General features: G+C 48.7%; 2 protein-coding genes across 20 annotated transcripts in view; one reads left to right on the forward strand and one right to left on the reverse strand.

The window, feature by feature from the left end:
* ZRANB1 (zinc finger RANBP2-type containing 1) overlaps window positions 1-14,328 on the forward strand; it is a 75,368-nt gene extending 61,040 nt beyond the window's left edge. For all 13 annotated transcript variants that reach the window (XR_014827143.1, XR_014827142.1, XM_084995835.1 and 10 more), the window contains 4 exons: window positions 8,111-8,231; window positions 9,337-9,466; window positions 9,573-9,802; window positions 11,241-14,328. Coding sequence is in view for 11 of the 13 variants with exons in the window: in XM_084995835.1 (XP_084851961.1) it covers window positions 8,111-8,231; window positions 9,337-9,466; window positions 9,573-9,802; window positions 11,241-11,459 (700 nt within the window). In the remaining 2 variants the exon portion in view is untranslated. The remainder of the gene's footprint in view (window positions 1-8,110; window positions 8,232-9,336; window positions 9,467-9,572; window positions 9,803-11,240) is intronic.
* A 260-nt stretch (window positions 14,329-14,588) lies between these two features.
* The window catches only part of CTBP2 (C-terminal binding protein 2), a 159,264-nt gene continuing 149,846 nt past the window's right edge, over window positions 14,589-24,006 (reverse strand). For all 7 annotated transcript variants that reach the window (XM_021073631.2, XM_021073627.2, XM_084995832.1 and 4 more), the window contains 6 exons: window positions 22,660-22,866; window positions 19,438-19,652; window positions 18,917-19,047; window positions 18,280-18,407; window positions 17,778-17,895; window positions 14,589-15,977 (listed from right to left, as the gene is read on the reverse strand). In XM_021073631.2, coding sequence (XP_020929290.1) covers window positions 15,797-15,977; window positions 17,778-17,895; window positions 18,280-18,407; window positions 18,917-19,047; window positions 19,438-19,652; window positions 22,660-22,866 — 980 coding nt within the window. In that variant the 3' untranslated portion in view covers window positions 14,589-15,796. The remainder of the gene's footprint in view (window positions 15,978-17,777; window positions 17,896-18,279; window positions 18,408-18,916; window positions 19,048-19,437; window positions 19,653-22,659; window positions 22,867-24,006) is intronic.

Genomic DNA, 24,006 nt, shown 5'->3' on the forward strand with positions numbered 1-24,006 from the left:
TTCACCTGATTGAATACTTACACAATAATGATAATAGCGTATTCTTTTTTTTTTTTTTCTGGCTGCACCCATGGCATATGGAAGTTCCTGGGATTGAATCTGAAGTGCAGCTGTGACCTTTGCAGCTGGATCCTTTAACCCATTGTGCTAGGCTGGGGATCAAACCCACGACTCGATCCGAGCTGCTGTAGTTGGATTCTTAACCCACTGTGCTGTGGCAGAAACTCCTAATGGCTCTATTCTAAATAACTTTATTGCTGTATATAATTTTTGAACGTATGTTAGTTGTAAATTTAAGGATTATATGAGATCCATTAGACTATAAACGCCATGAGAAAAGTGTTTTTTTGGTGGGGGGGTCCTTTTAGGGCCTCACTCGAGGCATATGGAGGTTCCCAGGCTAGGGGTCGAATCGGAGCTGTAGCTGCTGACCTACAGGATCCTAGCTGGGTCCTTGCTTGACCTTCGCACAGCGGGTGGCAACGCCAGATCCTTAACCCCACTGAGTGAGGCCAGGGATTGAACCTGCATCCTCATGGATACTAGTTGTATTCATTTCCAATGAGCCAGTGAGAACTCTGAGGGAAGGATTTTATTATTTATTTATTTATTTATTTTGTCATTTTTAGAGCCGCTCTCACAGCATATGGAGGTTCCCAGGCTAGGGATGGAATCGGAGCTGTAGCCACCAGCCTACGCCAGAGCCACAGCAACGCGGGATCCGAGCCGCATCTGCAACCTACAGCACAGCTCATGGCAACGCTGGATCGTTCACCCACTGAGCAAGGGCAGGGACCGAACCCGCAACCTCATGGTTCCTAGTCGGATTCGTTAACCACTGAGCCATGACAGGAACTCTGGAAAGGATTTTATTGTGCCTACAATAGCATGACACATAGTAAGTGCACAGTAAATACTTGCCGAGTGATAATAGTCTCTAGAATTTGAAAATGAGAGCATTACGATTAACTTCTTGAGAGCTATGCTACGGATAAAAGCGTAAGACAATAGAGTAAATATTTGTGGCTACCTGAAAAATAAAACAGCTGCTTAGCTTGCAAGCCTGGATGGTATCCTGATTGCATGTGTAACATTAGCTTAATGAAAGAATATATCAGTCAGAACTGATGGTTTAGGGAGTTCCCATTGTGGCTCAGTGGGTTATGAACCCGACCAGTATCCATGAGGATGCAGATTCAATCCCTGGCCTCGCTCAGTGGGTTGGGAGTCTGGCGTTGCGGTGAGCTGTGGTGTAGGTCACAGACACGGCTCAGATCCCGAGTTGCTGTGACTCTGGTGTAGGCTGGCAGCTGCAGCTGTGATTTGACTCCCAGCCTGGGAACTTCCATATGCTGCAGGTATGGCCCTAAAAAAAGCAAAGAAGAACAGAGAGAACTGTTAGTTTAGGTCATTCAGCCTTTGTCTAGGGGGAGGACTTTTGTTTGATGCTGTGGGTTGGTCTGGTACTGTGGCCCTACCACGGTGGGTTAGCCTGATGCCATTAAATGCTCAGTCTGTCTGGCCTCTCTAGACTGGATTGTGTGCTCATCAGACAGCACTGTGATTGAGGGCGATTTGGCTGTCTGGATGGGCCTGCCCACACTGAGAGCGTGATAGTGGGATGGTTCCTCTGACAGTGAATTTTGGGCATTGTGGTTTTACAAGTCTGCCTTACAGGTTTAGTTAATTTGATTCTGTCCTTGGAAGATGGATCTGTCCTCCAGGCATGGGTGAGGTCCAGCTGCTCAGCCTGGAGGCTGATCTGAACCTTGGTAAACCTACCACTTTGCAAGTGCTTTTTAAAAGGCACGCTAGAGCTTCTCCTCTGGTGGTTAATATCCTGACCCTGCTGTAAGGTTGAAAGTGTACTGTAAGCTTCATCAGGTGATAGTTTCTTCTCCCAAATGGGAGGGCTTAAAAACAAACAAACAAAACCCCAAGACATTAGTGGCCAGTAATAACAGTTTGGGGACTTGATGCTACCTGTTTCTCAAAGTTGGCAGTGGGTGATCTGGATGGGAGTTGGCCACTAACATGTGTATTAGGGCTGAAATTCTAGTTTTGAGTCATTTGATGTCCAGAGGCCTAATGGGAGGGTAAGGGGGAAAGAAAAAAAGAGTACTGAGGTAGTAAATGGGCTTCGACGGCTGTGAGAGTAGGAGGAGCTAGGCTGTGTGCGTGCAACCGCTGCGACGCCTTGTTGCAGCGGATCTTTGGGTGATGGAGGCTGTGATTCTAAAGGGGATACTTCAGCTAAAGTGTGCCTGCCTTGGTACCACCTCTTCCAGCCCCTGCCGTCCAGGGTCTTCACCTGGCATGGGAAGCTGCCTGGAGTGTAGTGATCCCACAGGCATCTTTTTCACTATCCTGGGGTGGGGAGGCGTGAAGATTATCAAATGGAGGGAGAGGAAGCGTTGTTGGCGTAGATTCAGGGCGTCAGTGTCATGGGTCAAACGTGTGAATAAGCAGTAAATAAGCAGTAAACTGTTGATTATTTGGAGTTATGGCAAGTTTGTTGACTGGGCTCTTAGATGACTGTTAGAAGGTAAATGAGAGGGACCTGCCCTAGGACAGGAGAGGAGCAGCCAGCATATCACTCGTGCAGTCTCCTTTTTAATCAGCTTTTTGCTAGTGTAACCTTTGCTCATAGTCCAAATCGGCTGGGATGAGACATTTTCTTAAGTCATATAAAATATCTAAATGAGCACTGGGAAAGTAATTTTCTTTTAGGTAAACTCTTCACCCATCACTTCAGTGGAGGCCATTTTTTGGTGCTGGTAGCTGTGCTGTGATTTTAGCTGACTCAAGTGCTTAAGAAAGAATCTGTGCTTGCCTTTGATTGACATGTCAATCCAAAGAGCCCAGTGGGAGAAATTAATCTGAAAGGGGAGAGAAATCAGGTCTTCTAGAAGTAGTATCGGTAGCTTAGTATTGTGGCTCTCTATATAAATTTTTAGACCTAAGTTTTTTTGTTTTTGTTTTTTGTCTTTTTAGGGCTGCACTCGCAGCATATGGAGGTTCTCAGGCTAGGGGTCTAATCAGAGCTACAGCTGCTGGCCTGCACCAGAGTCACAGCAACAAAGGATCCAAGCTACATCTGTGACCTACACCACAGCTCAAGGCAACGCTGGATCCTCAACCCACTGAGCAAGGCCAGGGATCGAACCCGAAACCTCATGGTTCCTAGTGTGATTCGTTAACCATGAGCCATGACGGGACCTCCAAGACTTACTTTTGAAGGAGAATTTCATGGAGTATACATAAGATTCTTGGTTGGTGGGTTTTTTTTCCCTCAACTTTTAAAATATTTCAGTTCATTCTCTATTTGCTTGCGTGGTTTCTGAGAAGTTGGATGTCATTCTTATCTTTTGTTCCTCTATTCTTGTCTTCTTTCAGGACTTTTGTCTTTAGTTTTCTGTGGCTTGACTATGACATGCCTAGGTAGAGTTTTTCTGGCATTTTTTCCTTGATGTTCTCTGAGCTTCCTGGATCTGTGGTATATGGTGTCTGATAGTAATTTGGTGAAAGTCTTGGTCATTGCTGTGTCAGATATTTCTTGTGTTGTTTTCTTTTTTATCTCTGTTATTGTATGTTAATGGCTTTTGTGGTTGCCCCGTGGTTATTTGACGTTCTCCTCTGTTTTTTGCCTTCTGTATTACCTTTGCGTTTAGATGCGGCGGTTTCTATTGATGTGGTTTCCGGAGGTTCTTTCCTTAGCCACGTCCAGACTGCTGCTAAGTCCACCAGAAATAGTCTTCACTTCTGCTCCCGTGTGTTTGTTCTCTCTTCGGGTTTCCACCGCTCCGCTTACATGGCCATCTGTTCTTGCCTGCTGTCTGCTTTATCCGTTAGAGGCCCTAGCATATTTCTTATAGTTGTTTACAGTTTTTAAACTTAAAATTTTAAAGTTTTATTCCTGTGCTTTCATCGAAGAATTTCATAGTTTTAAACTTTTACATTTAAGGTCTCTGTCCCATTTGGAGCTAATTCGTGTTTAAGATGTGAAGTAAAGACCCAGGTCATCTGTTTTGCATGCTGATGTCCACTTGTTCCAGTGCTGTTTGTTTATTTATTTATGTCTTTTTATGGGCACTCCCGCGGCATATGGAGGTTCCCAGGGGAGGGGGCAAATCGGAGCCTTAGTTGCTGGCCTACATCACAGCCACAGCCGTGCCAGATCCGAGCCTCAGCTGTGCCCTACACCACAGCTCATGGCAACGCTGGATCCTTAACTTGCTGAACGAGGCCAGGGATTGAACCTGCGCCCTCATGGATGCTGGTCAGATTCGTTTCCACCGAGCCATGATGGGAACGCCTGGTGCTGTTTATTGAAAAGACTGGGCTTTCTCCCCTTTCAAACACCTATTAGGTGCTTTTGTCAAAAAGTAAAGGTTTGTTTCTGGACCCTCAGTATTTTCCTGTTGATCTTTTTTTTTTTTTTTTTGTCTTTTTGCTATTTCTTTGGGCCACTCCCACGGCATATGGAGGTTCCCAGGCTAGGGGTCTAATCGAAGCTGTAGCCACCGGCCTACTCCAGAGCCACAGCAACGCGGGATCTGAGCCGCGTCTGCAACCTACACCACAGCTCACGGCAACGCCGGATCGTTAACCCACCGAGCAAGGGCAGGGACCAAACCCGCAACCTCACGGTTCCTAGTCGGATTCGTTAACCACTGCGCCACGACGGGAACTCCCTTTCCTGTTGATCTTTATGTCTGTCCTTATGCCAACATTAGACTGTCCTCATGATTGTAGCTTTGAGGTAGGTTCTGAAACTAGGAATGTAAGTCTTTCCAGTCTTTTTCCCGTCTTCTTCAAGATTCTTTTTGCTATTCTGTATCCTTTGGATTTCTAGATAAATTTTAGGTTCCAGCTTCTGCAAAACATCCTCTGAGATTTTGATAGAGATTGTACTGAATCTAGAGATGAATTTGGGGAGTATTACCAGTTTGTGGAGTTTTACCATCCATGAATGTGGAATTGATTTTTGAGTGTTAAACCAAACTTGTCTTGCTGTCTCGCTTGGCCATATGTTCCTGAATTGAGTTTGCTTGTCTCTGTTCTTATGAACAGACACGAGCCAGGTGGCTTGGGAGTTTAGGTCTTTGTGTGGTGGATGTGATTATTCGAACATGCTTATTTTTAAAAAATATTTTTGAAGCCCCTTATTCTGCGGTCTTCTTGAGCTTTGAGTGCAATCATTATTTAATTTCTGGCAAATTTAGCTGTCTTGCTCATTAAGTGGTTCTAGGCACTAACCAAGAAATTTCTTAACTACATATATATTTGTTTGTAACAGCTAGCTTCCTTCCTCCCTCCCTCCCGCCCTTCCTTCTTTCCTTCCTTCCTTCCTTCCTTTCTTCCTTCCTTGCCACATCTGTGACATGCAGAAAGTTCCTAGCCCAGGGATTAAACCTGAGGCCACAGCAGTGACAGCTTAACTGGGAGGCCACCAGGGAACATCCTATAATAGCTTTCTATGTTTCATGATGTTTCTTGTTGAACTTATCAAAACAATGTATTTTGTCATTGGTGCATTCAAATACTCAAATCTCTGAGTATTCGGGTATTTTAAAAGAGGGATATCCATATTTTATTTTTATTAGAAAAATTTTTATTTTAGGGTCACACCTGCGGCATATGAAAGTCCTCAGGCTAGGGGTTGAACTGGAGCCACAGCAACACGGCCCCTGAACTGCACCTACAACCTACACCACAGCTCAAAGAGACACTGGATCCTTAACCCACTGAGCAAGGCCAGGGATTGAACCTGCATCCTCACTGGATACTAGTCGTGGCCACTGAGCCACAACAGGAACTCCTCCATATTTTACTTTTTTTTTTTTGGCTTTTTTTCTATTTTAGGGCTGTACCCTCAGCAAATGGAGGCTAGGCTAGAGGTCGAATCAGAGCTGTAGTTGCTGGCTACGCAACAGCCACAGCAACTCCGGATCTGAGCCATGTCTGCGACCTATACCAGAGCTTACGGCAATGCTGGATCCTTAACCCACTGAGCAAGGCCAGGGATTGAACCTGCATCCTCACTGGATACTAATTGTGGCCACTGAGCCACAACAGGAACTCCTCCATATTTTACTTTTTTTTTTTTTTTTTTTTTTGGCTTTTTTTCTATTTTAGGGCTGTACCCTCAGCAAATGGAGGCTAGGCTAGAGGTCGAATCAGAGCTGTAGTTGCTGGCTACGCAACAGCCACAGCAACTCCGGATCTGAGCCATGTCTGCGACCTATACCACAGCTTACGGCAATGCTGGATCCTTAACCTACTGAGCAAGGCCAGGGATCGAACCTGTGTCCTCATATATGCTAGTCAGATTCATTTCCTCTGAGCGATAACAGGAACTCCATGTTTTATTGTTAAACATTTGACATCAAAACATTCCTGATTGAAAAGAAAACAAAAACAAAAAAACCTGTGGTTGCTTGGAATAGAAATTTTTTTTTTTCCAAATCAAATAAGAGTTAAGCCTCTGCCACATTCTTTTTTAGTCCGTTAATTTAAAATTTTTATTTATTTATTGGCCAGGCCCATGGCATGTGGAAGTTCTTGGGCCAGGGGTCAGACTTATACCATAGCAGTATCTAGAGCCACAGCAGTGACAGCGCCTGATCCTTAACCTGCGTACTCCATTTTTAGTCCTTTTGGAAAATGTAAAATATGTTTACTTTTTTTTTTTTTTTTTCTTTTCCGTGGTGCACCTGCGGCATGTGGAGGTTCCCAGCCTGGGGGTCCAATCGGAGCTATAGCTGCTGACCTACACCACAGCCACAGCAATGACAGATCCAAGCCACGTCTGTGACCTACACCACAGCTCACGGCAGCATCAGACACCCGACCCACTGAGTGAGGCCAGGGATTGAATCCGCATCCTCATGGTTACGAATGGGATTCGTTTCCACTGTGCCACAAAGAGAACCCCTAATTTCTTTATGGAGACCTTCATTAAGATACTCTAAAGAAACATGGGACACGAAGACATTTATTACATGAACTTTTCAACAGTAGCAAAAGAAAGTTTTCCGATCTTTTGCTTCTTTTACCTAGAATTTAAATCCATGAACGTATTGGAGATGTCTGGTTGTTTAAAAGTGAGAGGAATGTGATGGTACAAATGGGTTAAATGTCTGTCCTCGGGGTCTCTGCTGGTTCGTTTTGTAGGACAGTGAACCACAGTTTCGAGCGTAATGATACCTGGCTTTATTTAATTTTATACTTGATGTAAAGGGAATATTTTTAGTAACTCAGTCCACCAGTGATCTACCATTGATTTTTTTTTCCTTTTTTCTTTTTTAGGGTCCCACCTGCAGCATATGGAGGTTCCCAGGCTAGGGGTTGAATCAGAGCTATAGCTGCCGGCCTACACCCCAGCCACAGCAACATCAGATCTCAGCTGTGTCTACACATGACCTACACCACAGCTCACGTCAGCGCCGGCTCCTTAACCCACTGAACAAGGCCAGGGATCCTACCCGCATCCTCAGGGATCCTAGTTGGATTCGTTTCTGCTGTGGCACGATGGGAACTCCCTAGCTTCATTTTTAATCTTCACAATTTATTAGGCTGAAGTATTTAGAAGGACATTAATAAGCATGAAGAAGGGGTTGTTTTGTAGTTGCATTGATTTTTTTATTGTCATGTGATCAAATAATTTTATTTAATGAATGAAATCTCAGGGAAGTGATTTTGGTACTCTTCTAAACTCATGGGCTGTTTCTAGTCTATCGTTTGTACCGTGACCAAGCAGCGTGTACTATTCATTAGTGGAGAAGTGTTAATGATTTTGATTTTATCCAACCTCTTGGCTGATTTTGAGTGGTTTTCTTTTTAGGTTGCGAATCAATAGTAGACAGTTGAAATCAACTGTTCTCATCACTAGTGTTTGAAGTTTTGATGAAAATTTGGTGGGTGGTGAATCAGATTTTGTCTGAGGATATGTTGAAAGATGTCTGATAGCAGAATGGAGGCATTTTTAATATGAAAATAGCCAAAGTTAAATTCGTGTAGTTCTTATAATCTCTTCATGTGAATTGCTTAAAGACTATGCTAAATGAACTGTTTATAGAAGAGCTTCTTTTTTCCTCTTTATCTTTAGGTTTTATACACGTTGGAAAGATTGGGAGTCCTGGTATTCTCAGAGCTTTGGTTTACATTTTTCCCTGAGAGAAGAACAGTGGCAAGAAGACTGGGCATTTATACTCTCTCTAGCCAGTCAGGTAAGAATGCCTGGGGCGTGGGCTTCTCTGAGAAGCGAGGCCGCGCTTTACCCGAAGGCCCCGTTGGAGGCAGTGTGTGCTGGAGCATGAGTGCGCGACGTGACGTCAGGGGACTCGGGTTCTAGTTGTGACTGCTGTTTATCCGGCAAGGCCTGCTGCAGTCACAGTGCAAGGTGCACGTAATGATTTTAGGCACTTGAGTATTTCTTCCGGCTGCTCCTCAATTACATTGTCCTCCCACAAAGGTGGCTTGATGCCTGTTTCACCCGCCTCCAGGTCAGCTCCCACTCTGTGTCCAAGGGGCCACTTGCCCAAGATCGCTGAGCTGGTAGTGGCGCTCTTGTGTTGGTGCTGAGCTGTCAGGCCCTGAGGATCAAGTCGTGATCCTCCTAAGAGTCCCCAGAGGGGAGGCTCTGTCCAGTGACGTGGGAGGCGGTGCTGTGGCTGGGAGTGATGAGCCACCTTGGCAGTGAACTTCTGTAGGTGAACTGTGAGAGATTGTTCCTCAGGCTCATGCCAGGCTTACTTTGTGAAGCATATTAATGTGCTGAACTAAAGTTCAGACATACGCACCGCAATTCATTAATCCCTGCGGAGGAAGTACCTTCTGTCTTTGAGCCGTTTGGGCAGGGGCCCCAGGGCCTGTGTTTCCTCCCGTGCTCCTTGTGGGGGCCGGACCTGGTCAGTACTCTTGCGTTAGGTGATGCGGCCTTTCGTTCACATTCGCCTTCAGGTGAGGTAACCCTCCCTTGGGAGGGCCTTGTCCTTGGAGGTGCTTTCACAGCTGACTTAACCAGAGGCAGTATGTCAATCGAGTTTCCTTCGCGCTCCAGGTTCCTGCAGTGAGTGTTCAGCCGAATCTGTTCAGTTCTTAAGTTTGGATAGTGAAGGATACCTGCACATAAACTTGGCAGATTTCTTTTATTGGACTTTGCTCCTTGAGGAATCAGACTCTTCTGTAGCTTAGCAGTAGTGCTCCTCCACTGGTGAAATGGGTGCGGATAATCTGCTGAAGGAGGTGGCATTCGGTCATGCGTGGCGGTTGTCCAGGGCGCTTACGAATGATTTAACGAGAAACTGCTTTCTTTTCTTTTGTTCTGTACAGCCTGGAGCAAGTTTGGAACAGACCCACATTTTTGTGCTTGCGCATATTCTTAGGCGACCAATTATAGTTTATGGAGTAAAATATTATAAAAGTTTCCGGGGAGAAACTTTAGGATATACTCGGTTTCAAGGTAAGCCATTTTCAAAAGTATTTTGGAAGTTTCTTGTTTCTTGTTTTAATGCACATTTGCAGCCGCATCCTGAAAATCCCATCGTGATGTTCTTTCCTCTTGTCAGGTGTTTATTTGCCTTTGTTGTGGGAACAGAGTTTTTGCTGGAAAAGTCCGATTGCTCTGGGCTACACAAGGGGCCACTTCTCTGCCTTGGTTGCCATGGAGAACGACGGCTATGGTAACCGAGGCGCTGGTGCTAACCTGAACACCGATGACGACGTCACGGTCACCTTTCTGCCCCTGGTGGACAGTGAGAGGAAGCTACTCCACGTGCACTTTCTTTCTGCTCAGGAGGTGAGGAGCCCGTTTCTCTCTTAACTACCTCACGCAGCGGCGCTGTGCCAGAGCCAGCCGTAGGGTGTCTTTCAGGCGTGGTTAGCTGCACTACCACTTAAAATTCTGAATTTGGTCAAAGTAATCGTCATTTTCCATAAATAGTGGTTAGATAGGCTTTGAAACTTACCTTTCAGAGCTGCTGTATGGGATGTGTTAGGTGGAGGTGACGCCGTGAAGACCAGAGTCCCTGGCCTGGGTGGTGATGAGTGCTCAGGAGGGGAAGCTCAGAGATGGAGCAGGGGACGGAGGGGCCGTGGGGCTTGGGGTGCCCCTGGGTGTCGGGAAGGCCTCGCTGAGGAGGTGACACCTGAACGAGGCCCGCACGAGGAAGGAGCTCTGCCACACCGGGGGGAGAGCTCCTGGTGGAGGGAAGTGCCAGGCCAGGTGGTTTACGAGGATGGGCATAAGACAGGTGGGGGTGGAGGTGGGGGGGGCTGGGAGTCAGTTAGTGGGTCTTTTAAATCTCAGGCTTTTACTCTGGGTGAGCTGGGGAGCCAACAGCCAGTTCGTCCAGAAGAGGAACCCTGGCTGCTCAGTTGAGACTAGACCCTGGGCAGTGGTGGGGCAAGAGCAGCACATAGGAGAGGGCCGTAGGTGCGGCGGGGAAGGTGGTGTAGAGGGGGCAGGGAGGTGTGAAGACGTGAAGGGCACTCTCAGAAAACCCATCTTCCTGTAAGGTCACCGGTCCTTTATTTAATACACTAGGGACTCTTACAGAACTGTTATAACCACGGCATTAAGAAAGAGATTGAGAAACTTTTGAAACTTCAGCCTTTGCATAGCTTGGAATAAACTTAGCCTGTCTGGTTTGAAGCTGTAACGTTCTAGCTTTTCCTTTGCCAGGATCAGTTTATTTGATAGCATGTGATTTTTGCTATTGAACACATTAAGTTATTACCGGATTATTCTCCCCTCTAGGTTTTTCTGTGGATTTTCCCATTAGTGGTTTTTTCTATTTAACCATAGGAAACTGGGTTTTAATCATAAAAGTGATGATAGGAGGAAACCATGTTGAAACACTTTGTTGCTCTGGCCTTTTCATTGCTCATACGAGCTGGTAGGTGTCTATTAATTTTCCTGTCAGGGAGTTCCCGTTGTGGCTCAGCGGAAACGAACCTGAAACTAGGATCCATGAGGACCCAGGTTCCATCCCTGGTCTTGCCTAGTGGGTTAAGGATCTGGTGTTGCTGTGAGCCGGGGTGTAGGTCACAGATGCGGCTCGGATCTGGTGTTGCTGTGGCGTAGGCCAGCAGCTATAGCTCCGATTTGACCCCCAGCCTGGGAACTTGCGCACGCTGTGAGTGTGGACTTATAAAAAGACCCCCGCCCTCCAAATTTCCTATCTAGTCTCTGATCTGTTGTGTTATTTTTGCTTTTCTTCCCGTTCCTCTAAAAGCTAGGTAACGAGGAACAGCAAGAAAAACTGCTCAGGGAGTGGCTGGACTGCTGTGTGACTGAGGGGGGCGTTCTGGTCGCCATGCAGAAGAGCTCTCGGCGCCGAAACCACCCCCTGGTCACGCAGATGGTAGAAAAGTGGCTTGACCGCTACCGACAGATCCGGCCCTGTACCTCCCTGTCGGACGGAGAGGAGGATGAAGACGATGAAGACGAGTGAAGACAAACCCAGGAGCAGAAGACCAAGGTACCAGCTCTGTCGCGACCCCACCATCAGTGTGGTGCTGCAGGCAGAGCGCACGGCATGGCATGAAGGGACTGGGCAGCAGCTGCTTGGAAGGGTTTTCTGATCCACACCCGGCGGAGATGATGCGTCTGCTGCAGGAGGAGACAGAGACCTTTGGACTCCAGTTTGTAAAAAACTAATTTTATTAAGACAGAACTTTTTTCCTTTCAAGTTGTAAATCTGTCTATAAATGTAACGCATGTGGTTGTGTAAGAAGTCGTGTGATAGGAAAAGTCGTACCAGCATCTTCATGTCATTGAGAAGTTTTCCAGCACGGGCACCTCCAAAAGCACATGGCACGTGACTCTTTGTTCCTTTGAGATAATTCTTCTTTAAGTAGAACCTGGCATTCTCCTTCCATCTTAAGAGACCCATTGTCCATCACGTCTCGCTAGAGCTCGCTGGAGATTTGGAACGTCTTTGTACAAATTATCCACAGCAAAACAGAAAAATAAAAACAAGCTTTTATTTTATTAATAATTTAGTTCCTGTTGTGCCCAATAAAATAAAATCGAATCTTTGAGGAACAGACTGTAAGGAAAGTTAAGAATTGCTTATCGAGTGCATTCACATAGACCTCGTTCCTGCGTTTTGGTTTCTATTATTTTGTGTTTTTAAGGTTTTTCCGGTATGCCCCTTTTCAGTATTTAGGTATTTATTTGTTTGGAAGAGTGCCCTTAAAATGAGGGATCTTCCACCAGACTCTGGGCAGGAGTCTCTTTGTGAGCAGTTAGTCCTGGGTATAAACTGGGGGCGCGCTTGGGGAGCTGGCCTGCTCGCAAGTAACTGAACGGGTTGTGCGAAATTTGCTCCCTTGACTCTGTTCAGACAATGTTGTACTCCCAAGTTTCCCTACAGAAGGTCTTTGGATTCTTACTGTCTTTTATCAACTCTGCTTTAAGCAAATCGTGTTAGAAAGGCATGCCTTTGCTTGGGCTAATTGGGACTATTAGTTCAGTAGAGAATAAAGATTTAAGAATGCAGTTTAAGGTGGTAAACGCATTGTATAATGAATTTCTCAGTGAATATTCTGAGAATTTTTGCATGTTGGTTAACTGTGGCCATTCTTATTTAAAGTTTGAAAACTTTAGTCTTAGGTAGAAAAATTTTCTATATAAAGTATTATTTGACCACTTCAGGTATACATTCAATACTGGGTAAAAGTTTCAGACCCATCTCAGGAACACAGAAAGACGTAGTGTCCTGATACGCACTTTGTAGATTATTGATGTGCCCCCCCCCCCGCCCCCGCCCCACACAGACAGCACACGCAACACACACACACTCTTCCTTCCCTTTGATGAAGAGGCTGTGAAAACCTTTAAATACTTGCTTTACATGTTTTCTTCTAAGTTCTGTTTAGATGGTTTTGAAGTGTGCACAACCTCAGATTTGATGCTGGAATACTAAAAAGAGAACAGTACCTGTGAGATGTCATGTCTGTAGTTTTCTTTCCTCTCTGAACACTCACTGAAAGGTGTGCCCAAGATGAAAGGGTCGCTTTGGATGTATGCTGAAACTTGCAGGAAAGAGATTTGCAGTTTGAGTCCATATAAATGAATTTTGATAAAATAATGGTGTATGTTACTGTTCCAAGTGGCTAATGTTTTCTTGCAAATTGACTCTGTGGTTTGCTTTCATTTGGGATAGTTCAAGGTTTTAGGAGGCTGCCATTCTGACTTTAGCACAGCAGACTTTTCCTGTTATATGGGAGGAATTCTTTAGTGGCCAGACATCCTGCTCTAGTTGGTGTTCAGCAACTACCCTCCTGGTTGAAGAAGCCAAAGAGAAACACGTGAGCATCAGTTGCTAGTGTGTGCGCGACAGTCCGTGCTGTCTAGAAAACTGCAGGCTCAGTGTTGAGGCTGTGTGTGTTGTGATTTCCCCGAGGTGCCTCTTTCTTTACTCACGCGTCAGTGACCACATTTAGTTTAGCAGGTACAGCTCTCTTCCCTGTGGGAAAAAATTATACGTGACCCCATTTCCTAGGCTCTGGACAGGGATGGGACTTTAAGTGGTTTTCGGATTGGCTGGTAAAGGCCAAAATTTGGGGTGAATCAATGCTTTGTTAAGCTCTTGAACTATCAAACAGCCATAACCATTGTCCCAAGACAGAGTATAGTCCTCATGTGTGGCAGGGTGACAGGTAATTGTCTTTCGGTATCGTTTCTTTTCTAGGGACAGCACAGTTGTCTGTGTTCTCTGTTCTAATTAAAACCCAGGTGCGCCATGGGTTTGGACCTGCCTTTTTATGTTAACATTTTGGGCACATTGTGTCGCAGGCTTAATGTGTGTTTAAGGTTATAGTGCCGTTCATGAGCGGTTGGGGGCTCCTTTTGTGCACCTGCCACCTCCTCCTTGGCAAGTGGTTATGAGGACGTCACTCTGCTCCCCAGTGACAGTTCAGTAGCCAGGAGCTGCATACCTGTATCCACGGGAGAGCTGGGATGGGAAGACCACCACCTTAAAATGAGCCAATGTGAGGTCGATGCCACTTTTTCTTTAAATGGGAAAGGGCGTGGGGGTGCTGCCTAAAGGAGTTTGGTATCTGGAATTGTTGGACTTACCAACACTTGCAGATACCACTAATAGAAAGGGATTGAACACTATTTAAAAGGGAAACTCCATTAAATCAACTGAAAGTTCTTAACATATGGAAATGGCTGATATTATTTTGCAACATTTCTTTGTAAATATTATTAAAAACTTTTTTTTTTTTTGAGATTTACCTCCCTTCCTGCATTAATGCTTGAGCCAGGTTAATTGTGCTCTGGGGCAGATTAAAATCAAAACTCTTAAAAGACTTGATCAGCTTTGTTTCCTGATTTGGATTGAGGCTGGACTTCTGTGGAGTTTTTGTTTTTCAATTAAACCGTCACATGAAGTAAGCGTCACCAGCATCCTTGAGTCTGGCTGTGGCTCTAACAGGTCAGCTCTTCCTTGAGCCTCGGAATAGTGAGAGGTGGGAAATGGGCCAACTGAAAATGCAGTTGCCTTTGAACATCTCAAGGGGAGAACTTGTACCCTGGGGAGAGGTACTTAAATTTCAGAGCTTAACAGAAATTTTTATTACTTTTTATTGAAAACTGCACTGAACGCTAAATGTCCACCTTTACAATAAACAAATACAGTAACGGTAACTCACACTAAAACAAAACATATTTCTGATAGCCATTATTTTTCTGTTTGGGACAGTTTTAAAGGTTTTTTTTTTTTTTTCTTTTTTTGTCACAAAAACAGGAATGTACCTATACAAAGGCTCAAAATAGGCCATCTTTTAAACAAAAAGGCGATGATTCACAAAAGACTATGAATATAACATGTAACTAGTTGATACAAATCTAATAGGATTTGTTAAAATCAGTCACATCTAATAACACACCTGAAGTGTTCTTGTATAAAATATCACGTGAAGAAAAGAAGACTTTATCAATGTCTAAAAAAGTGGGTTTGTTCATAGACAATCTGACAAGTTACCATAAAAAGTGTTTCCTGAGACATAAGGAAATGCAACATTATTCTTCTTGAACCCTTTCAGTTCAAGACTTTCCACTCAATAAAATAGCTGAGGATCTGAAACTGAGAAAATATATTTGAGTACAAACAGCTTGTGAAACTTAATACTTTTTTTCTTTTCTTTTTCTTTTTTTTTCTTTTTTTTCTTTTTTTTTTTTTTGCATCATCAGAGGGTATTACTGAACTCACAACCAACTTGCCCGCTCAGTACGCAGTTCGGCTGGGAGAGCTTTGCTGTACAGGAGCCCGTACTGTCTTCAATCCTATGCTCGCAGTGGTCTCCCCATCTCGTAGGACTTAAATCTTCCTATTAGCAAAGAGGTAACCAGCCCCCGTGGACCGAAGGGACTAGAGTCATAAGGTGGGGATTTCCTCTTAATATTTTTATTTTCATGTTTGGAACTCTTGATGCAACATTCTAGAGCAAGGCGTTCAGGACCTGCTGTGCCCAAGGGACTAAAAGGAAAAAGATCTATTTATTCTTTGTGATTTGATGCACAGATGAAAAACTTAACACACAATAACAGAAGTTGGTCGTTACTACGTCACGTCCTAGTCTTTTTCAGCACTTCCGTGAGCAGAGGGCCTCCGCTTCCGTTTTCCCACGTCTCGGCTTCCAGCTCTTGTGTGGCTTTACACTGCAACGCCAGTGATGCGGTGTCCAGACTCCGTTAAAAAGACTGTTCTCTCCGTTCATCTCTCTCTCAGTCTCTTGGTCCCGGGTGCGTCTGAATGATTTACCTCGTCACTCTCTGCTATTGCTCGTTGGGGTGCTCTCGATTGTCCCCGTGTTTTGTGGGCTGGTTGGGAGAGGGGGCTTGGGAAGGGTGTGCCACTGTGGGGAGGTTGTGGGTCACCGGGATGCCCCCAGGGATGATGCCCTCCATGGCTGCAGGCAGTCCTCCCGGAGCCACGCCCACGATGCCCGGCGGGTATCTAAGGAGCATGGGAGAGAGACAGCAGGTTACGGAGGGTGGCAAGCTCTTGACTCTGCTTCTCTTAATAGGACAGTTTGTTATACTTCAAACAAGTCTACATCAAAAATGTAAACACTGAGGTCTATAATTCATCAACACCGAAGCCTATTCAGGCCAATCCAAGCACGAATTTTGTAGCTTTCAGACAACAGGTCACGTGAGAAAGAATTCATCAGTTCTGTCAATGATTGGGTTTTGTGATTTCCTAACAGACAGCACCAAGTACTCTGACACCAAGTGTGACTTGCTAGGTGGGTTAGTTATATGCTCCCATGGCCTGCGATGAGGAAGGGGACAGGGTGGCCAGTGATGGGCCGCATGGAAGTGCCAGGCATCTGAAGTGGGCTCACTTTGCACTGCAGGCCCACGAGTGGCTCTGTGTGCCAGGATGTGTGTGTGTGTGAACCATGTGACTCTGTGTTTAAACATTTTTGGGAGTTCCCACTGTGGCACAGGAACTATAAGGTTGCAGGTTCAATCCCTGGCCCCTCAGTGGGTTAAGGATCTGGTGTTGCCATGAGCTGTGGTGTAGGCCAGCAGCTGTAGTTCCGATTCGACCCCTAGCCTGGGAACTTCCATATGCCACGGGTGCAGCCCTACAAAGCAAAAACAAAAAAGCCCCCCAAAACCAAAATAAACCCCCCACATTTTCGTTAAGAGGACAAGACATATAATCAGGCAGGTGTGTTAGAATCAGTCTGAAGGTTGTCAAACCCTTCCCACTTGAGACAAGCTGTGCTGCCCAGACCCCCGGGCTGTTGCAGTGATGCTGCAGACATCTCCAAGGACTGTGCAGGGCATCTCATGGACAGGATGCCTCTGAGCCGCAGCCCCTCTCGCACAGAGGGCGGCTCGGGGGCCTTGCTCTAAAGGGATCATTAGCACACGGCCCTTACAGGGTAGGCCCCCAGCACCTTGGAACATGGAATCCGATCTGGGGCTCAAGTATGCTTGAACGTGCTGACGAGGGTAAAACACAAGTGGGACTTGAATAGAACATGCTGAATAAATGTAAATAAAGCCACGAGGCTTGGGAAGAAACAGCTTAGATCCTTCACATGTTGGTCCTATTCCACACTATTTAATCCCCCTCCAGAGCAGCGGTTCAAAACGGGAGCTCAGGCAACATTTGCAAACGTTTGTGGTTGTCACAGCTGGGAGTGAGAGGTGCTTCTGGCACCCAGTGGGTGGGGGCCGGGCACGGGCGGGTCTACCCTGGGTCTCCCTGCTGAGACCGGAAGCTGTGGCTTCCCTCCTTCCTGCAGGAAGATCTATTTCCCTGGAACCAGCAATGCTGGGGGAAGAGCGCCTTGGAAAATGAACACAAACAATCCCTGGTCCCTTCCCTGGGGTCTGGGCTGGTGTCTCTTGACTTGGATATTCCCCCCGACACCCCTCGCCGTGTCCTGCTTCCCAGGTGTGAAAGGACACTCCCCAGTCAAGTGCACTGGGCTTTCTTGGATAGAAGATTCCAAGTTAGAAAACAATCCTGGAGATTCTCTGTACCTTTGTACCGAAAAACCTTGTGGTTTTGAAGCGGCTTTGGAATGAAGGAGGGTTCCTCGCACAGTTTCGGCCCAGTGGGGAAATGGCCAGGCCAGCCCACCCCACCCGCCTCACGTCCCCTTTAAAACAGGACCTCCACGGAAGAACTGAGGCCCTGGCGCAGGTCTGTGAGTGCTCGGGTCCGCTCCCTGCCGCACCTCTGCCCCCTCCCGCCCCGAGCGGGCTCAGGCCAGGCTCCCGCCGCGCTCCTCACCTGTATGTGGCACCATTGAGCTCTGGATGGATTGCTTGCTGATCTATTACTGACCAGGGAGCTGTTGTGACAAAGAATTCCTTGTTCACGCAGTTTCTTAAGCTTTCTGGGATGCGACCTGGAAAGAGATGGTCAGGATAAAGCAGACGGATTTTTTAAGGTCCCAGCGACTTAAATACTACTTACAATAAACTATTCTTTGATAGGAGGGGCCGGCCCTTAGATTTCCATAAAATGTGAAGGGTCTAAGCCTGAGCACCCCTGGTCTTCCGCCAGAGAGAAAGGAGCTCCCTGCTGCTCCCCTAGGGGCGCCCCCTCCATGGCTCGCGAGTCTTATGTTGGCTCGTACAAAAGGGACTGGTTTCCTCTGAAATAAACAAGACCACCAGCTCGTGCAAAATTGAATCAAGCCGACCCCTAAAAACGTTCCGCCCAGGCGGGCCCTCAGAACCCCTTCCGCGTCTGTTCCCAGAGGCAGCTGCACGGTGGCGGCAGGACGCACCTGTGATCGCCCGGCGGATCTCGGTGGCCGCGGCCTCCCGCATCTCGAGCGAGGCTTGCTCACTGTACCAGGCCGTGTGGGGCGTACAAATGAGATTCGGTGCATCTTTCAAGGGACCCTGAGCAAAGCTGGATGAATGTACAGAAACACAGTCAATGGGAAACGCTGGATGCACGTCATTCCCTGTCCTCGCCAAAACGGGGCTCTTGGCCACGCAGAATGTTCGCTACACAGATAAAGGGGAATGCTCTAGAATACCTCCTAGGGTTGGGACTTCTCAGAACTATGCTGTAAGTACAGTGTCAGGAGCAACCAGGGACACGGGGCAAGAAGGGACGAGTCGATAAAGGGCCAGCCAGCGTCTAACCCAAACAGTCCGGGATACAGAGGGAGCCCACTCTTCCCTCCATTTTTCTGCCTCTCCCCTGATTATCTTTGGGCCTTTGACAGAACACAGCAGAGCCCTTAGAAGAATGGAGCCTGTAAACCGGACCTCCAGTTTCCAACCCAGCACACTTTGTCTAGGAAGCTGCGGCTCCATGTGCAAAGGAAGGGCTCAGGTGTAGAGATGGGTCCCACAAGCGCCCGGGTGCGTCCTGAGCTCTGGCTCCTAACGTCCGCGCCGGCTGAAGGCTACCTGAAAGGCTCCGATTCATGCACGTCGAGGGCCGCCCCTCGTATCCTGCCTTCCTTGAGGGCTTGGGCTAAGGCTTTCTCGTCCACCAGGCCGCCACGGGCTGCGTTCACAAGGAACGCTCCTTGCCTCATCTGCGAGAGGAAAAGCAGCTGGTTAGGAAGGATGCGGCCGCCGGCTCGGCAGGTGCTCGTGCAGTGGTTGGCAGAAGGATGCCAGGGGCCAGAGGCGGGCTGAGGTCTGGCTATTTGATGCCTGTGCAGCAGTGGGGGGAGGGAGTGCAGCATCTTGGCGACAGCTGGAGGCCAGGCCTGGTTAGGGCAGGTTCGGGCCGGGCTCTGGGCCCAGCTCCCGTCCCTCGCGACTCACCACGGCCCGTCTTACCGAGGGGCCCCTGCCAGCTTGGGGCTGGTAGCTCTGGGGAGTTTGCTCCCTCTTCATCGGTGTGTCCATGGACCACTTCCCATCCCCCGTTCTGTTTTGACAGAAATTTCCAGAGTCTGAGACCATCTGTTTTGATTTACCTGCTTTATAGTAAAGTCATTGATGAGGTGGTGGTTATGTTCATTGAGATTACAGTGCAAAGAGACACAGTCGCTCTGGTAGAGTAAGTCCTGCAGGGTGTAGACCCTCTGTACGCCCAGGGACCGCTCGATCCCATCCTGCAAGTAGGGGTCATAAAATATGACGCTGAATCCAAAGGCCTTGGCTCGAACAGCAACTGCCTGCCCCGTGCGACCTGTGCAGGAAGAAAGCATCGGGTGAGCGAGTCCCCGGCCGCTCCCGTCAGTGCCTGGGTGCCGCTCCGGCCTCAGCCTCAGGATTTCTGGCACCTGGAGCCTGCACTTGCTGTACTGCTGGCAGGTGGACCCGAATGGTGGCAACTGCTGTTGGAAAGGTCGCGCCTTAAGCTTGGTGACACCTGAGGCCAGCACTTCGCCCCAGGTCCCTGGGGCCAAAGCTGGGCCAAGCTTCCTGAGTGAGCACCCCATGCATATCACTTGGACTTGCTAATGAAGGTGTGTGTGTGTGTTTTAAATTCCTATTATGCACTTTTGCAAATATAAACATAACAGAACAATCTAGTGAACTTCAAATCGCCACCAATATCCCATCCTTATTTACCTTTCGTCTACTTTTCTGTTTACCCAGCATGCTTTTTAAAATGTTTTTTAATTTAATGGCTGCCCCCATGGCATATGGAAGTTCCTGGGCCAGGGGTGCAAGCCACTGCCCCGCAGGAACTCCCCTTTCCCCTCATGGCACCTTTTTTTTTTTTTTTTTTCGTCTTTTGTCCTTTTAGGGCCTCATTTGTGGCATATGGAAGTTCCCAGGCTAGGGGTCAATTAGGAGCGGTAGCCTCCAGCCTACACCACAGCCACAGCAACGCCAGATCTGAGCCGCATCTGCAACGTACACCACAACTCACGGCAACACCAGATCCTTAACCCACTGAGTGAGGCCAGGGATCGAACCCTCAACCTCCTGGTTCCTAGTCAGATTCATTTCTGCTGCACCACAACAGGAACTCCCTTGGCGCTTCTTAACAAGCTGGGCTTCATCCCTTTATTGCTCTTAATGTGTAACAGGAACTGTTCTCTCATTCCTGTTATAACTGGGTTTGCTCATGAAAGGGGTAAGATGATGGAAACTGACCACCGCAGTCTGGCCTGAACTGAGTCCCAAGTGGCCACCACGGACGCAAACCCACGGATCCCCACGCACAGCCCCTTGCTTCTCAGAGCAGTTCTCAGCCTGAACACAAAATGGTGTGAATGATGCTTGGAGGGGCTGACGGGAGAGCACGGGATGAGTCTTTATCGAAACCATGGCTGGAATGTGCAGGACGGAGACGGGAACAAGGCAAGAGGCGCCTTCCCCAGCAGGAGGGCGGCCTGGCCGTGGATCAGCCCCCCTCTGGCTGAACTGCCATCTGATCGTGCCGGACACACAACTGCCGTGGTTCAGGCGCACAGGTTTAAAAAGGCTGTTCTGATTAAGGGGCAGCGGCGGGCTCGCCAGTGGCTCGTTAGCCCTCACGTCACCCCCTCCTCAGTGTCGCCAGCTGGACACAGCGAACCAGGATCTACAGCCACAGGGTCGATGGGCAGGGATGGGGGCAGGGAAGCAGCCGTGACCTCCAGACCCCCCACCCCTGGCATGTGCTTGAGATGCAGCATTAAGGACTCACGTCCAACTCCACGACTCCCTCCTTCCCCTGTGTCCTAACCCAGTGATGGCGGCTGGGGTCCCCGGGGCCGTGCCGGGGCCTGAAAGCAACGGCCAGGTTCAACAATGAGGTTTTCCTGACTGCATTTTACACGACCTGATGACTTAATTGTCTTACTGACTTGATAAAAAAACAAAAAAAACAAAAAAACCCTGTCCTGACCTTTAAAAAAGACACTGCCACCGCCGGCAGGCTTTCCGTTCAAACTTTTGAGCATGTTCCCAACCTGGAGGCTGGCCTTGAGCACCAGCCACCAGCAGCCCGGCCCGGGGTCAAGCTTGGGACGCCCCATCCAGACCCCTGTGTGACAGCATGAACTGGGTCTGGACTTAGGGTGGCAGCCAGGGTCCCGGCCACCTCCTGTGTCAGATCTGCCTACAGTTCTGGGAGGCTGTGGCAAGACCAGAAAAGGAAGCGAGAAGACGGTGTGGGGGAAACAGGGACGGAGCCGTGCCTGGCTTACAATCTTGCGTCCACAGGGCCGAAATCATGGGACTGGCTTTCAAAAGATGGGTGGCAAAGAGGACAGCCTAGGAAATGACCCTGCATCCTGGCCAGAGCCCACCTGAGGCCCTTGCGGGGGCTTAAAGAATGTGTGATGTCCCATCTCTGAGACCCCCTTCCCGGAGAGCGGGAAGCCCGGCAGACACCAGCAGAGGGCGCTGCGGCTCACACCGCACCAGCATTTCGCACAGGCATCCTGTATCCTCCCCTCAAGGAAAACCAACGCTTGGAAAGAGATTAGCTCCCAAGAATGCTCACCTCTGAAACCTCTTACACTCAGACCGGGTGCTGGAAAAGGTGGGAGCTCTTCCTGGAAGAAGCCCAGCTCCTCCTAGCTGCTCAAGCTGGCACCCAGGCAGGGGCTTGCGGGGTGAGGAGGCCCTGCGACCATCCCAGAGGCCCTGCCTCCAGGTGGCTGGAAGCACAGAGCTCTGAGCTAAGGGCTGAGTGGCATCGTGCAGGGCCCTGAAGTCACCACCCACCCCCATGTGCTCCCCAAGCCTTTGGGTCCGAAGGGGCAGCCACTGTGTACACTCAGTCCCAATTTACAGCCTGGGAAACCGAGGCAGAGGTCGAGTATTTCCTTCAAGGTCACAGAGCGAGTAAGTGGTGGGGCTGATATTCAGCAACAAGGAAGGCTCCTCCCGTTGGGATTTAGCCCCCCCACCTGCTGCCAACAGCCTTGGGTAAGCTGCCCGCCAGCCCCTGCCCCTCACCCTCTGCTGGGGCAGTCAGCGGGCATGGCCCTTTCCTGAGCACAGGCTCCTGCCACATCCTCCCTGACCAGCCACGCCAGACCCGCTCTTCCAGAAGCAGCCCAGATCTTACTTCTGATTGGCGTCCAGATCAGTCTGACCTCCCAGCCCAGGCAGCTCAGTGGGCAGCCAAAGCCCTCAGGCCCAAGAGAGCTCCTCCCACAGGCACTGCTGCCAGGGCCGGGCCAGCCTCCCTGGAGGGTCCCGGCGGCAGCCCCCGAGGTGTGGGCAGAGGGGGCCGGAGCAGCCACACGTACCAAAGCCGATGAGGCCCAGCGTCTCCCCGCGGATGCGGGCTGCTCCCGAGGCAACCTCCCGGATCTGCTCGACGCTCTGGACCCGCGTGCCTTCCCGCAGCGCCTGGTACAGCCACGTGTTCCGCCGGTACAGGTTGAGGATGTGGCAGATGGTGGAGTCGGCCGTCTCCTCCACGGCCGCAGAGGGGATGTTGCACACGGCGATGCCTGGAAGAGACGGCACGGCCCTGCGATGGGCATCTCGAGCTCTGGCAGGAGGCTCCAGGGCTGCCCAGCTTGAGCAACAGAGGCCACAGACTTGGCCTGCTCGGCCACCGTGTATGTGTGTGGCTCGGGGCAGGTCGGGGTCTTTGAGGCCTGCTTGTCACCTGGAGGACACAGACCCTCTGGCTCGGGTGCTTAGGGGCCACCCCCCCACAGCCATTCCCAGGAGGACTTCTGTGCAGGGCATGGCTCACTCCCAGCCCTGCCCACCATCCATATGCGGGGCCAGGAAGCCAGCACAAAGCCCCCCATCCCCACCCCCCAGACAACCCATGGAGTCCAGAAAACCAAGGTTCCTTGGGATACAAGCTCTAGGATCGGGTAATGGAGACAAGATTTTTGTTCCTTTTTTTTTTTTAAATGTTATGGCCACACCTGCAGCATGTGGAAGTTTCCAAGTCAGGGATGGAATTTGAGCTGCAGCTGCAACCTGGGTGGCAGCTGTGGCAATGCTGGATCCTTAACCCACTGTGCCAGGTCGGGAATCGAACCTGCGTTGTTGTTGCAGAGTTAACACCGGATCCTTAACCTGCTGTGCCTCAGTGGAAACGCCCTACGGTATTTTAAGAGTCTAATGCAATGAACATGTTATTATTTGTTTTTTTTAAAAGGGCGAGACAGAAAAATTAGGAACTGACATCTTCAAGGCCCATGGGTTGGGACAGGGTGGAGCCGGAGTCTGAATCCAGCCCCACAGGAGTTTGACAGACCCTCGTCACTCTGGCAGAAGGAAAACAGAGCAGACAGGTGTCCGCCCTGCATTTTGAAAGAGCTTTCCCTCAAAAAAAAAAAATTAGCCTGCTGTGGCCCCCCTTTGCCTGGCAAAGCAATAAAGCTATTGTTTTCCCCTTCAAAAAAAAAAAAAAAAAAAAAAAGCTTTCAGGGGAGATCCTGTCGTGGCAAAGAGGAAAAGAATCCATGAAACTAGGAACCATGAGGACGAGGGTTCCACCCCTGCCCTCGCTCAGTGCGTTAAGGATCTGGCGTAGCCGTGAGCTGTGGTGTAGGTAGCAGACGCGGCTCGGATTTGGTGTTGCTGTGTGTGGTGTAGGCTGGCAGCTATGGCTCTGATTTGATCCCTAG

Source organism: Sus scrofa, chromosome 14 (genome assembly GCF_054392235.1).
Source record: "Sus scrofa isolate SSC_HxYL_T2T_F1_AM1 chromosome 14, Sscrofa_HxYL_maternal_Yorkshire_Landrace_v2.0, whole genome shotgun sequence".
NCBI classification, from domain to species: domain Eukaryota; kingdom Metazoa; phylum Chordata; class Mammalia; order Artiodactyla; family Suidae; genus Sus; species Sus scrofa.